The following is a 17,603-nucleotide window of genomic DNA, read 5'->3' on the forward strand; positions in this document are numbered from 1 at the left end:
TATCTATTTTTTATTACGTATAAAGTTAATTTACAAATAAAATTATTAAATTTACTGATTCATGTTATAATTACTTTATTAAAAAATTATGAATTACTAATTTAAAAATAATGCTTTCAAAATTAAGTTTTAATTTAAATTAGTTTAACTTACAGTAATTTTTAATTGAGCTAGTTTTTTGTTTATGTGACTGCATGCAAATCAATTAATTTTTTAAGCCATTAGCTTTTTAACTTAATTTAATTTAAAAAATATATATTAACTTACCCAATCCTGATCTTGCATAATGTAAAAAGATGAAGTTGACAAATATAAAATATTTTCGTATGTTTAATCAGAAATATGGAATATTTCTGTCCTTTATATTTTTAAGTAAAATCTGTTTACAGTGCAAGCAAAAAATTGTGAATGGGTTTTCCAAGTCAGTAAATTGTAAAATATATTTAATATGTTAAAATTGTTATGTATGACTTTAACAGATACATACAACTATTTATGTTCCTCTGCAAATTATACTAACAATTTTCACTTGGATGCAACTTACGCGATAAGGCATACATATATACACGTATGTAGTTAAAAAGCGCATTATACAATTATACAGAAGTTTCGAAGGTACTCTCACAGATTTTTGAATATACACAAACGCTTATGTGTTTTTGGCACGCTTAGTGTTCTCTCTTGAAACACACAGTGTTTTCAATATTTTCTAAGTTGCAGAAAGTGAATGTAGTATGAATGCGAAGATGAAGGAAAACATGACAAATGTATAAAATTAACGTTGAAAAAAAAACGAAAGATGGGAAACACTATTGCCTTAAGATCTTAGACGCGCATTTAATATTCTGGAATTAGGTATATGACTATTGTACACGCTAAACTGTAATTGTAACCTGTAATGTATTTTCAAGCCTGATGAATCGAAGAAGAAATATGTTTTCTTTTTCTTCCTTCAGGAAATGCCTCTGCATTGTAAACTGTCTCATATTGAACATAAATATTGTAATATTAGTAATAGTAAAAAGTTCTTAGCTTTTTCTTGGCAAAATTCAATCTTTATTTGAAAACTGTTTTATCCGGTTTCAGCAGCACATAATACAGTACGCCTTTCCAGTCCTCCAGATATAAAGTAAAAGCTTATCGATATGAATATTGAATTTTGTAGTGGGTTGTCGATTGGCTAAGATCTACCCATGATTTTTTGTGCTTAGGATTGTCGTATAGTATTCACTTTTCATCGTCTGTGATGATTTGATGCAAACAATTCTTTTGTTTAAACCGATTTAGCAAAGTCAATGTGATGTACCGATGCATTTTGTTCTCTTAAGTCATTCTTGCGATATCCACTTTCTTTCCTTTCGGATCTTTCTCATTCGATGCATACGATCGATAATGGTCTTTTGGTTAACTCCTAGCTGTTCCGCAAGTTCTTTTAAGTTTGCGCTGTGAGGAGGGGCTTTACAGGTGCCTTCAACCTTCGTCTTAGGATTATGTAGCACATGTTCGGTGGATTTAAATGTTATCTTGTTGTTGCTTATATAATTCTTTCAATCTTCTTAATATATTTAAATATTCAATTTCGTATGACTAAATCTTCTTTGATGCACTTTATCTGATTAATTTCCTCTGTAACCCTCTTTGTTCTTAATTCAACGTTTATATAATATCTTCATGAACAGTACTGACTTTTCAAGTCGCTTGTACCACTGTGTCACATGGCGTTTTGTAATCATTATCAAAATCGCAAAAGGGGTAGGAAAACAATTGAATTTAAAATAATGCTCCGATCGGTGCAAAACTTAAAGCTGAGAACTTTCTACTGCTATTAATGCGTGACTGTTTATACCTAACAGTATTTATAATTCTCAATAACGCTCCGTTTATCATGATAAAAACGGAGTGATTTAATAACGCAATTTAATTATCACGAACGGAGTAACTGAGTTTCATGATCGTAAATATATTGCTCACTAGTTACGCACGCGACATTTCGCATTCCGCATTTAAAGAAAAAAAAAAAATTGCTGTTTTTTGCTTGAAAACTGTCGATTGCTGTTTTCTATTACACGCATTTGATTCGTGTCTCATAGGAAACTCCTCCAAGTCAATACTATTACGTAGACCGAAAAAGAATATTGTGATACTCAGTAACTCGTACTATTTACTAGGATACTCGACTTTTTATATTGCGATTAATTAGGAACTTACTACTAGTCCGGTGCATCCGAAAATAGGAGAGACGTTAACTTTTGCACTATACTTATTAATCGTAATATAAGCTAATCGTCGTAGCTTTTATCTGAGGTATTAGATACATATTACGGAATAGAGAAAGAGAGAGAATATGTATCGTTTAGCACTGTCAGACTGTAATCTTGCGCATTCACTATTTTTCAATACGATAACTTAATTTGATACATATTGCCATCTCTTCGAAACAATATATATACACATTTATGATACGCAGTTTTTAATTGATAACATATGCACATTCAATTTTATCCTTCAGTGTTATATGACTTTGTTAAGACGTTAGATAGCCTATTGTTTGTTAATATATGATGTAGAATAGTTCTAAGAGAAAAATGGTCTGGAACACATTGAAGATGTGCCAAAATTTTGGTCAATTAATAATGAACGTTCATTCATTCGTTTCGCCGGAAACAGATTGCCACCGATTTGTTTCTTTCCGAAATCTACAACATATCACATTTTTTAAATCTCTATTTGAACACATTATACTGCACTTTTTATCGGAACATTCCTCAAGATTCGTGACTGCCTTTCATCAAAACGAGTAATTAATCTTGTACTTGTATAAGCGTTTTATTCAAGGACGATGTGTGTATCGTATAATTACTTATGTAAGTTGAGCAAGAGTAACTTGCAATATCATCACATTAAATTTAAATTCATCTTTTTACTATAGGAGTCATCTGATATTCAAGATTATTTTTTCTTAATATTAAAAATTATTTTCCAAATAAAAACAAAAAAAAATGATTTTCTTGTGACACGAATTTTGGTATATCAATCGAGACACGGATATACACAACTTTAGTATGTTTAGTTATTATGTTTGTCATGTTACACGTTCCGTCCTAAAATAAACAACTTGTACACATATTTGCTAATAAGTAATGCATACAACCATTACATTTGCTGCATGCTGCACGTATAGGTACGATTAATTACTTGATAATACATTATTCAATTTCTTCATTAAAATCAGAAATGTATTATACAGGTATCATTCCAGTACAGTTAATGTAATATGTCAAAATGGATATTGATATATTTGTAATATTTTCAAATTTAACTGAAAATGGTTACGGATAGAAGGTGAAATAAATATTGTTTAAATATATCTGACATATGAAAAAAAAAATATATATATTAATTTTGCGATAAAAATTATAAATGCATATTTATAAATTTTCATAATCATAATTATATATTTATATATATTTATATATTTTATATATTTATATATTTTTACCAATTATTAAAAAAATTTTTGAAAATTAAATTTTCCTCGTGCTACAATTACTTAACGTGTACTGGGATAGATTATACAATTGCAGTATGAAAATATTATTAATTATTTATCAATTTATATACAATTGCTCAAAATTTTGATGTATATTAACAATTATTGAAATTATGATTTGTGAAGACGAAAACTGTATCTTTTTAGATATTTATCGTATTATTACATAATAAATTGTTATCTCTTAGCAATCTCCTGGAATTTCATTTTCTACTATTACACCGTCCACACAATTATATTATATTCGAATAATGATAAGCGATAGAAAATTCTGCTAGACGCGTTTCTTCGAAGGAAAAATTGCAAATTTCTATTTCGTTCTGACGAGGGAAGCTAGACCTTGCTTGAAATGTCACGTACGAGGTGAGAAGCAAGCAGAAGCCTAATCAATTACTCATTTTCCCACGTAACGCCTACGGGGCGCAGAGACGCTTCTCAAAGAGCTTGGACTATTTTGAACGTTACCTCTCGAGAAGAAGAGGATAGAGAAAGATGCACCAGAGAGGAAAAAAAAGCGTCAGAAGCCTTTCACTACAAAAAAGCAAAGGCGTTCTTCCCGATTCGTTCATACGATTCATCAATTGGAGCGCGTGCATTCGGATATGATCCGCTCTAGGGAATACACTGCACGCGAGAGATGTTGCGAGCTGGACTTGACCTCGTAGGTGGACCCGAGCGAAGACCGGTTATTCCGCGCGCGCGGATCAAGGAAAGACTTCTCAAATAGAAGCGAAGGTTGTAGACCTTCGCCTACGGCGGAATCCTCTCCTCAGTGTTGTTAGGGCCGATAGACAACGGCGTTCGCAATGCGCATGCAATGCACACTCGTGACGGTCTTCCTGCACAACGATACGCTCGATCGATGAATATTAATGCCCTTGCATCGCGAACTTGACCAAATCCAATCGCATAAGAATACGAGAAGGCTCCCTCCGACGAATTGTCATTAATTATAGTCATAATTAATCAAGATGTATGCACTATGTATACAGAGTAACCCGGAGTTACCAGATGTCTAATTATGATTTCTAGTTAATTTGAAAATTTGTTTTGTCTTCACGGAAGTGTCGAGGAAAGTTGTCATTAGCGACCACTTTCTATTTCTTAACATTATGAATTCGTAATAAAATTTTTAATTACAATTTCTGGTGACTTGCCATGACGTCTTTTTTTTGCTAAAAAGAAAGCAACTGTGTATTGGTCGAAGGGGTAAAAAAAATTGCAATTTGCGGTGTCACACTCAGTGTGTCAATACGTTAAGAGTTCCAAAGACGTTGCGTCCAAGACTTTCCAAGATGTTTACGAACTAAAACATCTTCGGCTCGGAGCTAATTGAACAGAAAGGAAAAAAGAAAAAAAATTTATTGGCATTAGTTTCCGCGTGTCGGATGTACGTTCGAAGAGCGTATCATTGATGAACCGTGCGGATCTGCTCGTCGATTAGAAATTTATAGAAATCACCGGAGAACGGACGATCTCGGGCGAGAAGAGGTCCTGGCGCGATTCACTTCCTCTTTCCAGGATATTTGCACTTTGGCTGGCCGTTACGGCGGACGGCGCTTTCCGCTCAATTTCCACCGTTCTCGTGGGAAAGTATTCCTATTCCAATTGTGATACAGACGTATTCGCGCGGGACGATTCGCGCGTAACGATGCGCTATGCACAGTCGCAGATTGCAGTATTTATCCCGTGCCGCTTGATTACATCCTACGAAATGCGGAATCTGCAACTTTTTGAAAGGATAATTCACAGGTAAAAATATCTAAATATCCATATAAATATTATAATTATAAATAATATAAATAAAATAAAATATTAAAGTTGTAAACGATATTTCATATAAAACTCTCAAAACTCAATCAAAAAATTTGGAAATCATTATTTGTAACACGCATCTTCTTTCACAAAAACTATTTCAGCCAGTAACATCGGACCACTCCGTAATGATGAAACTTGAGCGTCACAAAAGCCGGAAGCGGATGTTCGAGGAGCGTGTCGAGCAAGTGGTCGGCCGGAAACCGAAAGAGAGGATCCTTCGGGAAGGAGCGAGAGTGGTCGCGACGCGTCTACTGATTTGTATCTTCTTCCTTGGTGGTCTTGCTGCTTTGCTGACTTCGTCGCATAACAGTGCAAACTAATGGAAATATTTTCCGTTCCGTTTCAAGCGGAAAGTCCCGCGAAAGTGCAACTCCGAGATACGACGGGCATGCGGGCGCGTTTGCGTGTGCGAACGCTTTCGTTACGGAGACGTGACAGGAAGAGAAGTCCGTGAAAGGCACTGGTCTTTCATTGAGAAATGGAAAGAGGAACCCCCCTCGTCATTATTCCTATCCTAATGGCCTAGACGCGTGAGATGCGTGTCAACTGGATGCTAATTATAGACGGTATGTGTGTGAAAAATTCTAATCTCCTATCATCCCGGCCAGGAATCTTACATCGATGAAAGTATCGTCTCTTATCGCCTCTTCAGATATTTATTGAGATTATCAAAAGTCAATATTTCAATAATTCATAAAATCACGTCTTGCTTCCAAGATATATCCCAGGTAATTTGTCGACATTTTAATATCACAATAACATCTTTACGTCAAAATGATAACAAATAACGTCAGCTTGCTATCTGGAATTTTTTTAGATTTGTCGAAAAGTGTATATGTCGTATTGTCATTTTCTGCTCTTGTCTTATACACAATCTTTATAATTCCGTGGTTCTTTGCAGAAGGAAGTTATCGATCGCTGAACTCGGTTTTCACCTGAACGTGCCATCGAGCATGTCGGGACGTGCCAGAGGCAGTTTCCAATTTATAGCAGCTAGTGTGCTCGTGAAAATTTGATGGTGAAATTCAGAAGTAGGCACTATTAATTACAGTCTGTTAATTAGCAAGTTGTTACAGTATAAAATATCTGAATAATGAATTAATTATATAGATCTGATTTGTAAATATAATTTCTATAATAAATATTTAATCAAAATATCTCTGAAATAAATTGGCAGGAGAATGAAAAATAAAATTAAAATTAATTAATTAATCAATTTATAATATCTCATAATAATTATAATTGCTAATATACGTTGTGTTTATTTGTTAAAAAAAAGGTACTGCGAGAGAGAAACCTGCATATTTTTGAAGTCGCGGTGTCAAACGGCGATTTAAATTCGCCGGTAAATTTCAACGGTAGTTTAAAAAAAAAACATTACCTGGAACCTCATCTGTATCATCCTCGCCTCATGTCGGAGCGTGTCGTGAATGTGGACGAGCGCCTCGTTCTAATAACCTACTCCCACACCGTCGATCGGCCGGAGTGCTCGCTCGCTTGGTCGGTCCCCCGAGTCCACGTCGGGTTCAGTCGCTAGCGACCGGTTCCGAGGTCCGGGCCCCTGTTCGCCGCACGGGTCTGACTCACTATCGCGGCCGATGCGAGAGTAGTGCCGCCGGAAAGCAGGGCCTTCGCTTCTTTCCCACGAACAGGTAAGCACATGAAATCGAGTACAGTCAATCTTTTTATTAATAAGTTTGAAAAATCGCGGTTGAATAGAGGTTTAAATAACGATTTCGCTTCTATCGGGTTCTCCGTGAAATAAGTTACTTCCTTATCACTAAATCACTGAAACTAAAAGCCGTCTACATCTCGTTATATATTTATTTTGTCTCGGAAAGTTGTTCATTTTCATTCATTAATTATTCGAAAACTATCAACAATTTCGCTCCGGAAAAACTGACGTTAAAGGATCCATGACTTTCGAATTTATAAATCTACATGCATATTGGTGAGAGAAGGATGCCTCAAATCATTAGAAAAATATAAAGATGCCGTACAATTTTCTCTGCACCTTTCTTTATCCATTGATTCATTGTATGCTTTATTATTTACTTTCATTATCTCACAACGCTGGATTGTGTACACACAATAATAAATGTCTGACGTTTTATGAGGACAAGGAAAGCAATTTTATGATAACGACTAGTTTCCAGATTGAAACTCGAGCGAGAAGTGAAGATGTCATTTATTTTTATTCCAACTTTATCTTTAATCGAACATTTTTGCCACAATCAAAAGCGAATTCGTTATTTAAACCCAGAACAAAAACTTTCACATCAAGGATGTCACGGAAGACCGCCCACATTCGTCACATCTTTTTAATATCGAATGTTACATTTATAGGCAGACATTTACGTTTCTACCTTGAAGTTATTCCCAAGAGTTTCCGTAATGGAGTAGCGCGGAGTTGAATCAGCATATACATAGATAATTAAAGGCGGACTGTTTAAATCTAAGAGAGTTCTTGCGCGAGAATGTTGCGAAAGGTCATAAGTTATCTTCTTTTTTTATCTTTTTTAACTATTTATATCGTTCTCGTCTTGATTTAATATATTCATAAATACATTTTACTAGGTTTTTACCTTGACGAATATATTGTATATCCTGCGATATCTGGGATACCATGCGCGTGGAGTGTCGGTGTAATAACCGGTTCAGTGGCTCCTTCGTCATTGTATCTCTCTCTCTCCTCGCGTAGCTTTCAAATGTCGGCATTTAAACGCCAATTTTATGCGCCTTCGTGACTTCTTTGCGTCTTGGTATCAACACCGCGTCGGGACGGCGGGTATCGATTAAGTAACGGAGTTCACGCTTATACGCTTATACCCAGCGTAAAATGTACTCCACGGTGTACTACGAACGAATGTTCGAAACGTTCCACATTTGACCTTGATTAATTCTCATTCTTGCGATCTCTACTGTACGCTGCGCCGGCTTTCGTGCCGCTAATCGTTGTCGTTGTAATTCGCGTGTGCGTACCTCCGTTACTTTTCGAGCGAAACGTTCACTAGTAGCGCGCGGTGAGAGAGAAAGAGAGGTCATCAAACCTCCGCTCGGTCGTCTCCATACGTGGTTGTTCACCCGCGAACACGTTGTAATCATCACTCTTTTGCTCGAAACAATGTTGGGGGAACGGTAAATTAGCTTTGTTTCGCCTGTAACAGAGTTTAAAACAGTAGCGGCGAATTAATTTCTGCTTTACTTGAAGTAACAATAAATTAATCTAATCAATTGTGCGTACGTATATCAGAGTAATATTAAAATTATATATGTAGCAATAAAAGAGGTCTGTTAAACGTTAAGTACTGGCGCGAGGCAGATTAATGAATAAGATACAAAAAAATAAATTATCAAGGGAAACGAGGAAACATTCTCTCTCCTTCGGATATAAAACGATTAGCATAGCTGCGAACAGCGTTAACGTTGCGTGAATCATTGGTGCGGATACACCTAACGATCCACGGCGCAATGGAAAAAAAAATTCAAATGCGCGTTCGAGTACACATACAAATCGCATCGCGATTGCATTGCATTTGCGACCGTTCGATCGGCATTTACCTAACGACTCGACGATCTTTTACAGAGGCCGGCTCGTTTCGTGACCGACATGCGTCTCCTCGCGCTTGGTCTGACATTAATCGTAAGCCTGCTAGTCGTTAGAAGAGCCTCTGCCCATGGAAGACTGATAGAGCCACCCTCGAGGGCCTCCATGTGGAGGTACGGCTTCGACACACCTCACGATTACAACGACCACGAGTGCTATTGCGGCGGCTTCACCAGGCAGTGGCAACGGAACAAAGGGAAATGCGGTATCTGCGGCGATGCCTGGGATTCTCCAACGGTGAGTCTTCCTGAAAAGCTGAATGTTAGACAGGGCCGAGCAAAAATTATTTCAAATACAAAATATTCAAATCTTCCGATTTGAAATGCAAGATATAACTTGTATTTTCGTATTTCAAATCGACATTGCCAGTATTTTGTATTTTATAATTCAAATATTAGAATTACCGATATTTTTGTATTTTGTATTTGAAATACGCTTTGCCCAGCTCTGATGATTAAAGAATCATAAAGCGACACATCAAGTTTTCTTGCATGTGAATCTGGTTCTAACGCAATCTCTTCAGGCCGTCATTATAATTTGGCACGCATCAGCAAATTCTGTTTAACAAATCAAGAGAGAGGGCTAATGCGAGTCGAACGCTGTTGTTAGTTCGTATAAAAAATTCATGTTTATTAATCTTCCATTTAAAAGCTTTCGAACGTTTCGACCCGACTTTGGATCGTCCTCAGCGATAATTTACAATAATCAGCCTCGATTATTGTAAGCCGTGATTATCGTAAATTATCGCTGAGGATGACCCAAACTCGGGTCGAAACGTTCTAAAGCTTTTAAATGGAAGATTAGTAAACACGAATTTTTTATACGCATTAGCAACCGCATTTGACTCGCATTAGCCCTCTCTTTTGATTTGTTAAATCTCGCGAGTCCTCTGAATTTTCTCAAATTCTATTTGTTTCCTGAAAGAAGATTAGAGTAATCGGTTTGGTGCGTGTACGTGCACAGTGTCGCAGGTGTCTCATCACTATGCTTCAAGATGAGCTATGAACTGTTTTCGTCACGCAACGCGGCCTGCCTCGGCCTTGTCGAATAATAAGGATCTAAGGGATTTAATTGTATTGAGTGACAATAGAAAGTCGGCAAAGGTAGTTATTCGCGAGTCAAAGATGACAATCCACGCGGCGGCTACACGTACAATTACCCTCTTACCACATCGACCGTACAACATTACGTGCGATTCTTCGCTCCATTGAACGTGGAGTACCACACAAAACCGCCGCAATGTCGACACGTTTTTCCGTAAATTATGCGATATACGTCTGTGAAAGGTCTTGCCTGTCGACCGATTCTTCTTCCCGTTGTCCAAATGCAGACGGAGAATTTCAGGGATTCTTTTACCTGCAATTTAAATGCTAACGAATAAAACGTGCCAAAATTTACATGGTAAACAAATGAGAAAGCGCCTATTAGGCTCGAGGCAAATGTCACATCGATGGAACTAATAGCATGATTAACGCGAAATAATTATTCGGTTGACTCACGGTAACTGCTAGTGTCTAATTGTCACAATTCTCAACAAGGAAAACTTTCATCGGGCGTTTTCGCATTTCGGAAGAAAGTGCTACCGGTGGCTATGCTAATATTTTCGACGCTATTGTTAGATATTTGTTCATTTCTCCCTTTCTATCCCTAATGAAAGTGAGTGAAATGCACCTTCCTGTGAAGCGCGAAGTTTATTACTTTGAATTAAATGACGTGCAATGACTCGTAACACGAGAGAAAGATGTAATTATTCTTTTCGCTGCTTATAATAACAGAGCGGCGTTGCAACCGTGAACGATTATTGATACGTTATTTGCCTTAATGAATCGTGCACTCAACGAAATCATGCACGAAAGGAACAATTTTGCTAAAATGTCCCAAAATTTAGCTGGGTACAGATTCAAAAACAATTTTGTTAAATCGTCAAAGTAATTACGTAGGACGGTCAAACTAATTGTTGGAATGTTAAAATGTTTTGCAGTATTGTTCGTTATAGTTGAATAAATATTTATTTCATAATTCATAATTATTCATAATTATTTTAATGATCTTTCATAATTATTCGTATTATTCGTCTTTCGTAATTATTTTAATGATCAAAATTATCTTCAGATCTCTATCTATCTAAATTTTTGGATAATGCAACAAAATTGTTCTTTCCAGATGCATCTTCGTTAAGAAAAAAAGCAGAAAAGTATAATCTTTTAATTTTCTACAATCTTGAGAGATTCTCTTCGCATTTTTGCATATCACACAAATCAAAGCTCCAAACATAATTTTGTCTTGTATTACAAATCGGTGAAAGTGAGCTCCATTCAAGATAGAATGCTAAACAATAGATTTTGTTCTCTCCGGATTCGACCACAAATTAAATCATCGAGTTACAACATGGATAATTATAGATCTAGAATTTTGTTTTCGCTTTGATTATGCATGGCGTAGACTGCAGAATTCGTGCACGATTAAAAAAGAAAGAAGAAAATGACAGCGATTACCAATCATGCCTTTCGTAATGTTCCGTGATCCAGTCTCGTGTCCTTAGCGGTCTAATCGGCCAATCGCGTTTTCATTGCGAGGCTTTTTATTGCGGGACGCTTGGCCTTGATTCATATGCCTGATATCGTACGGTCGAAAGCAGCCCGAAACAGAAGTGAAACACGTTTTCCTCTTTCTCTCCCTTTCATCGACATTATTTCCTTACTTATTACACATACATACAAACGGAGTTCCAAGAGAGAAATATTCTAAAAGTATAATACACATATAAGAGATATATAATAATAAATGTGATATAAAAAGGAAACGCGCACAGAGTAAATAATTTATTTTATTTTATTTTATTTTTCAGCCACGTGTTCACGAGACGGGCGGCAAGTATGGGAACGGCGTGATCGTCCGGCGTTATCGGACCGGATCGGTTATACCGGTTCGCGTGGAGTTGACGGCGAATCATCACGGCTACTTCGAGTTCCGCACCTGCGCCATGACCTACCATGACCGGGAGGTCACCCAGGAGTGCCTGGACCAGCATCTACTACGTGCCGAGAACGGATCCACCCGCTATTACCCTGGCCCCGGCAACCGGGTCTTTGAGGGCTATTACAAATTACCGGAGGGTCTGACCTGCGCCCAATGTGTCTTCCAGTGGCGATATATTGCAGGGAATAACTGGGGCGACTGTGGCAACGGCACAGGTACGCCGATATTTGACCGCAGAACGCGTATGCGGCGATGTTATGTAAAATATGTATCGTGGATATTTCGTTGAATGCATAATAACTTCAAAGGTCGGTATTTGTTATTAAGCGTGTGTAGGTTCTGGAAAAAAAAACAAATGTATGTTTGTTAAATTTATAATGAACCAAATAATAACCGAGAATTAGCTCAAAGTGGGTCAGAGTTCACATATGAAAGACGATCTGGAACACTTTATACAACATAAAGATCTCTCACGCGAGATGTAAGAAAATGATACGACTATTTTGCTGCGTCCCAAATAATCTAAATACATTTTTGAGACTTCTACCTTATATTCCTGACTCGTATTTTAATTATAAAGTAACGTTATGTGTGTTAACAGTTAATAATTCTGTCATTAAGATTCTGTTGGAGTGATAGAAAGTACTATTACTTTAGCCTACATAATAAGAATGACTCAAGTGTTGCAGATCTTCTTGCATAACATCACCATTTGAGATTCTTCGTTTAGTAAGACAAAGCCTTAAAGTTTATTCTATGTAAATAATTGGCACATTAATAATTTGCGATGCTTTAACCAGGCTCAAAATTGATTATCTGAAAATGTTTTATAGAATAAGTATTAACATCACTTATAATATCCGTGCGCATAAAACTAAATAAAATACCATATAGAATTTCTCCAAACATCAAATAAAGTTTTATAAAGTCACATGAACGTTTAGGAGCGGTGGGATGTGGACCTCAGGAAGAATTTCGAGCCTGTGCCGATATCGTTATTGGTGATAACGAGGCAACGTTACCACCGAGACTACCGAAGCAACCAACCACCAGCTCTACACCAACAGACAGATTACCGCCAGACGCGAGCCCGTTGCCGAAATCCGGGCCGTATTGGCTGTTCAGCATTGTCATCGCCGGTACGTGCCTATTGGTGGTGCTGGCCGCTATGGCGTTGCTTTACACGTACTACTATCACGCCGGCAGAGCCAAAAAGTGGCTCATGGCGAGGAGGCTCCTGGTGCAGGAGAGTCCGCCGGTTGCCCCGCCAAGGCATAAAAGGCAACATCACGTATCGAACACGCAGCTTCAGCTGTAGAGCTCTGTACTTAATTGACAGTATCGCACTCTGAAGAAAAGATAGCTCTCGAAGAGATTTTTCCGATTCAATGCGATATCGTCGTGTAAAGTACATTTTTTTCCTAATTCTAGAGCCTGACATTCAGACATGACACAGACGCATAAATAGCGTTCAGTCATAAACAGACTGCATTTCAAGCGATATATCTTCATACTCGGCACGTACTCTCTTGTATATAAATCAATAATTTTATATATATGTATTAAAAGTATTTATTTTATATAATCGCTTATCTTGTGATATATTTTTTCCTTCATATATCTTAACATGAAACGCAAAGATTGATTTGTATCAACAGTTTAGATTGATTAATACTGAATTAGTAATTGCCTATCTTTACAGATTGTGGCATCTCTTAGAATCTAAAATCTTTTAGAAAAAAATAATGTACATTTACACACGTGTAGAAAAAAAAATTTTTTAAAGTAAAGCACCGAAATATATAAGTATACATAATTAATAACATTACAATTTATACGTTAAAGTTTTTAACGTACAAAATTTTGTAGTTACTGCACATTTAATATTTTAACGGCACATGTATATCGTAATATATAACGCACTTTTGCCAGATGAATTTTCAATGGCAGATCCATTCACTGTAACAGTATTACTAACATGTAAGTTTTTTAATATTTTATATGCGTAGCTGATATAAGTTTCGAAATTAATGTGATATCAATAGACCGAGAAGACATGATCATATAATGCAGCAAGTTATTTTTTATTGAGAAACATATTCCTGAAATCCTGATTACTCATCTGTGTATTTTTATCCGGAGCTGCACTACCATTACTGCTACTCGTTTTAACATTACGGGGAACCATAGACAATAAAGTCTTAGGCACGCCAAATGCCGTACGACTCGTCGACGTTCCGCCTAGTGACTTCGTCTGTCCTCCATTTTCTTCCATTTGGGTTTTCTTACGATCGGGCGGTTGACTTATCGCAACGCTAATCACTTTGTCCTCAATCTTCATCCCATCTGTGTTCAAAAGGGCTTTCGCAGCGGTAGCTTCGTCGTGATACTCAACGTAAGCCAAGCCCTTCGAGTGACCATTACGGTAAGTAACTAGGCGAACTTCCTTCAGATCCCCATGAATTTTAAATATCTCTTCTAATTCTTCTTTTGTTGTCGTAAGTGGAAGTCCTTAAATATTGAATGTAGATAATAATATTCAAGGAATTTTTTTTTAGAATATGTGATCTGACTAAACGGTAAAAAAATCACAGAGAAAATAATTCTACACTTGCATGATTTGAAGAAATATGACATACCTTTAACGAAGAGTTTGTTCTTTTCAAGTGTACACTTGTATTTAAATACTGGACCTCTAGTACTCTTGTTAGAATCGCATTTTGAAACATACATAGGACGTCCTTTTATAGGCGTTCTATCTAACTTTAGCGCTTCTTTCACAGCTTCCTGTAAAACAGTAAGTAGTTAAATCTTATATCTTGAATGTTTAAAAATTTTAAAACAAGAGATTAAATTAAATTTGTTGAAATAATTATGTACATATTTTCAACGATTATATTTCTTACTTTTTCGCATTTAGAACTGCATTTTCATTTGAAGTTTCCGTTTATTTTTTAAACAATAAAATATACGTACTACACTACTCAATTGTACATAGCAAAATCCTTTGCTGCGTCCCTTATAATCCGTAATCATTCTGAATAACGTTATCGGTCCAACAGGTTTTAGAACATCTCTTACGTCGTCTTCGGTCGTCGTGTAATCTAAATTACTCACAAAAACTGTAATATTATCATCTACCTCGTGCTGGCTATCTTTATTATCCTTATCTTTATCCTCGGTCGCTTTATAACCAGGCGGTGGTACAACTTCTGATTTCGACTTCTCCTGATCATTTGTCGTTTTACTGTCAATATTCAAGATACTTGGTCGTAATTTTGGTTTCGTTCGTTCGTCATTTTTGACGATTTTCGATGGGGAACCTCCTAAATTTTTCCACCTGCCATCATCCACTTTTCTCTTATTTGCTTTCTTAATTTGCATGGATGACTCACTCTGAGAAATAGTTTGTTGTGTTTTTTGCCTTTCTATCATAACTTTATCAAGCTTCTCCTTTGTTTTTGCTTCACAGAACTCCATCTGCTCCAAAGTTCCCTTATCACGCTCAAAATCGATCCACGAATTCGCTATACTTTCTGGCCAATCTTGTGTGGCATTCAATGCTTTCTGGTACAGTTTTCTTAGATGCTTTGAATCTCCATAAGATCTACAAATAAATTAGAATAATGCTTGAAAAAATAAACCAGAGTTAAATATAAATTATTAAACAGAAAACTTATTATTTAAATGTATTACTTTTCTAACACTATATATTCCATCCAGTAAGAAGCTGTTGCAGAATGCCCCTGTGAAAGAATATCAGCCCATAATCTTCTAGTTTGTTCCATATTATCTGCGTGTATCGTTTCAAATCTCGCCCAATATTGCAAGATAACGCAATTGGGATCGCCTTCCAGACCAAAATATTTTGCCAGCTGCTCACACGCTCTGTTAAACGTTTTACGAATAACATCTAAATGTTTCTCGATCTCTTCATCGGGATACTGCTCGAGTTTACGCAGCAAACACTCGAGATATATAATCCACAGATTGCGATAATCTTCCGCCGTTGAAAAACCAACGGACAAAGCATTCTCCAATATTTTTTGTATTTCCGATATGTGTTTGTCCCAGCACTCATACGATCTTATCCACTTTTGCCAAACTGTTGAGCACCAAGGAATGTTCTTTGATGCTCTTTGATAAATTGGATTCAATACACGCTCAAGTCGTGATTCATTTTCTAGATAAGTGATATAATCCAACCAAATTGATGTCTCTAGGCTCAGATCGGTTATTGCTCTTTCATACAAAATTGTAACAAGATCTGGATCATTCTGTTTTATGTACAGTAAATATCCTTTGTAAGCGTCAAGCAGTTCACTTTGACCATGCGCAGAGATAAGCTTCTCTTCATAGGGAAGAAATGACTTTAATTTTGCAAAGCCTTGTTTATAGCATGTTGAAATGGACTTCTCATCAATTTCTATTTCTGTACCATATTTTGCACACCATGATTGATATTCCTCATATGTTTTATCCATATCTAAAAGAGGATTAGATAATTGACGTTTGAATAGACTGACAATGCGTTCCAACTGAGGCTTCTTTCTTGTATTATCGGTATCATCTTCCTAAAAATTTAGAAATAATTATATAGAACAAAAATAGATAAAAATGTCCAAAATTTGTTTCTATATGCTGAAACTCTTACCAATGGCAATAGAGAAATATATATCATATTTTCGTATTCCCGATATGCTTCCCATATTATTGCTCCTTTTGTAACATGTGTTCCAACAACAGTCAGTGCATGTTCAAAGAGTTGGCGAACTTTCTCTACCCCTTCCTCATCCTTACTCATGTATCCGATGCTGAACTGCAGATACTCCAACCACACTTCCACAGCTGAAAGTACACATTGCAGTGTCACAATCCTCTTGATTACACAAATAATAGTTCCAAACCTACTATTGGAGACAATTGAGAAAAGACTTACATACATAATCCTTGGTAGCTCGCTCGCATAACCTAACTATTTCAGCCTTTTGTTCATCGGTGGTCGCTAAATTGATCTCGTCACTTAACCACGCGAGCCAGAGCTCGGGGCTCAGCGGATATATGTTGCTCATGTTGTTCCTGGCGGTTCGCAGACGATCGAGCTCGCCCATTGTGTGCAATTTGTTAATCAGGGCCACATGACTGGAATAGTCGTACGGGTTCGTCGACAAGGAAGCTTCCAGGGCTTTTACCTCCGCTTCGTTAACATCCTCATCGTTGTCGTCGTCGTCGTCGTCGTCTTCGTTCTCGGACTCGGTCTCCGCCGCTTCCTTGTCGGCTTTCTCCTCCGTTTCACTCATTACCATTTCTTCTTCGTTCGAGACTTCTCCCGGAGAAGCTTCCTCGTTCACAGCATCCATCTCCTCGTCCATTCTACTCGCGACTCGAGCCTGCAAACAATGGCTGATGGAGTTCGCTAAATCGCTTTGATTAAAATAACGTCGATCTGCCGCCACAACCCGGACGTTGAAGGTTATGTTTTCGTGTTTTTTCTTTCTTCCTTTTGCCGCTGTCTTTCAATCGTTATTATTGTCGAGCAATTATCAACGGAGTAGCAACCCGTTCTCTCAGGTCCATTCAAAATGGTGAGAGGTCGCTACTTGTCCAAATTTCTGCGCCTGTCATCGTGAGGCTCCATCGTCACCACGA

At 37.0% G+C, this 17,603-nt stretch overlaps 2 protein-coding genes and 1 long non-coding RNA gene across 6 annotated transcripts; 1 reads left to right on the forward strand and 2 right to left on the reverse strand.

Moving 5' to 3' along the window:
* Window positions 1-176: 176 nt before the first annotated feature.
* LOC105200861 lies at window positions 177-13,630 on the forward strand. 3 transcript variants are annotated; one of them, XM_039459633.1, is made up of 7 exons: window positions 177-5,302; window positions 5,470-6,096; window positions 6,270-6,399; window positions 6,648-7,020; window positions 8,955-9,212; window positions 11,824-12,169; window positions 12,899-13,630. In XM_039459633.1, the coding sequence occupies exons 5-7, from the start codon at window positions 8,979-8,981 to the stop codon at window positions 13,270-13,272; spliced, it is 954 nt and encodes a 317-aa protein (XP_039315567.1). In that variant the 5' UTR covers window positions 177-5,302; window positions 5,470-6,096; window positions 6,270-6,399; window positions 6,648-7,020; window positions 8,955-8,978; the 3' UTR covers window positions 13,273-13,630. The 3 variants fall into 3 exon arrangements, with proteins under 3 accessions (XP_039315567.1, XP_039315566.1, XP_011166939.1); XM_039459632.1 differs by having other exon boundaries at window positions 5,470-5,934; XM_011168637.3 differs by having other exon boundaries at window positions 177-6,399.
* LOC120360059 lies at window positions 9,099-11,829 on the reverse strand. The gene is made up of 3 exons (XR_005576709.1): window positions 10,475-11,829; window positions 9,380-10,331; window positions 9,099-9,222 (listed from the first exon to the last, which is right to left on the reverse strand). It is a non-coding gene; the product is annotated as an uncharacterized LOC120360059 (long non-coding RNA).
* On the reverse strand, window positions 13,526-17,582 carry LOC105200862 (squamous cell carcinoma antigen recognized by T-cells 3). Of its 2 annotated transcripts, XM_011168639.3 has the most exons (7): window positions 16,894-17,582; window positions 16,609-16,802; window positions 15,651-16,528; window positions 15,350-15,561; window positions 14,931-15,280; window positions 14,594-14,741; window positions 13,526-14,465 (listed from the first exon to the last, which is right to left on the reverse strand). In XM_011168639.3, the coding sequence occupies exons 1-7, from the start codon at window positions 17,324-17,326 to the stop codon at window positions 14,032-14,034; spliced, it is 2,649 nt and encodes an 882-aa protein (XP_011166941.2). In that variant the 5' UTR covers window positions 17,327-17,582; the 3' UTR covers window positions 13,526-14,031. The 2 variants fall into 2 exon arrangements, with proteins under 2 accessions (XP_011166941.2, XP_011166940.2); XM_011168638.3 differs by having other exon boundaries at window positions 14,931-15,561.
* Window positions 17,583-17,603: the final 21 nt, after the last annotated feature.

The sequence above is a fragment of the Solenopsis invicta genome, chromosome 2, assembly GCF_016802725.1.
Source record: "Solenopsis invicta isolate M01_SB chromosome 2, UNIL_Sinv_3.0, whole genome shotgun sequence".
Lineage (NCBI taxonomy): Eukaryota > Metazoa > Arthropoda > Insecta > Hymenoptera > Formicidae > Solenopsis > Solenopsis invicta.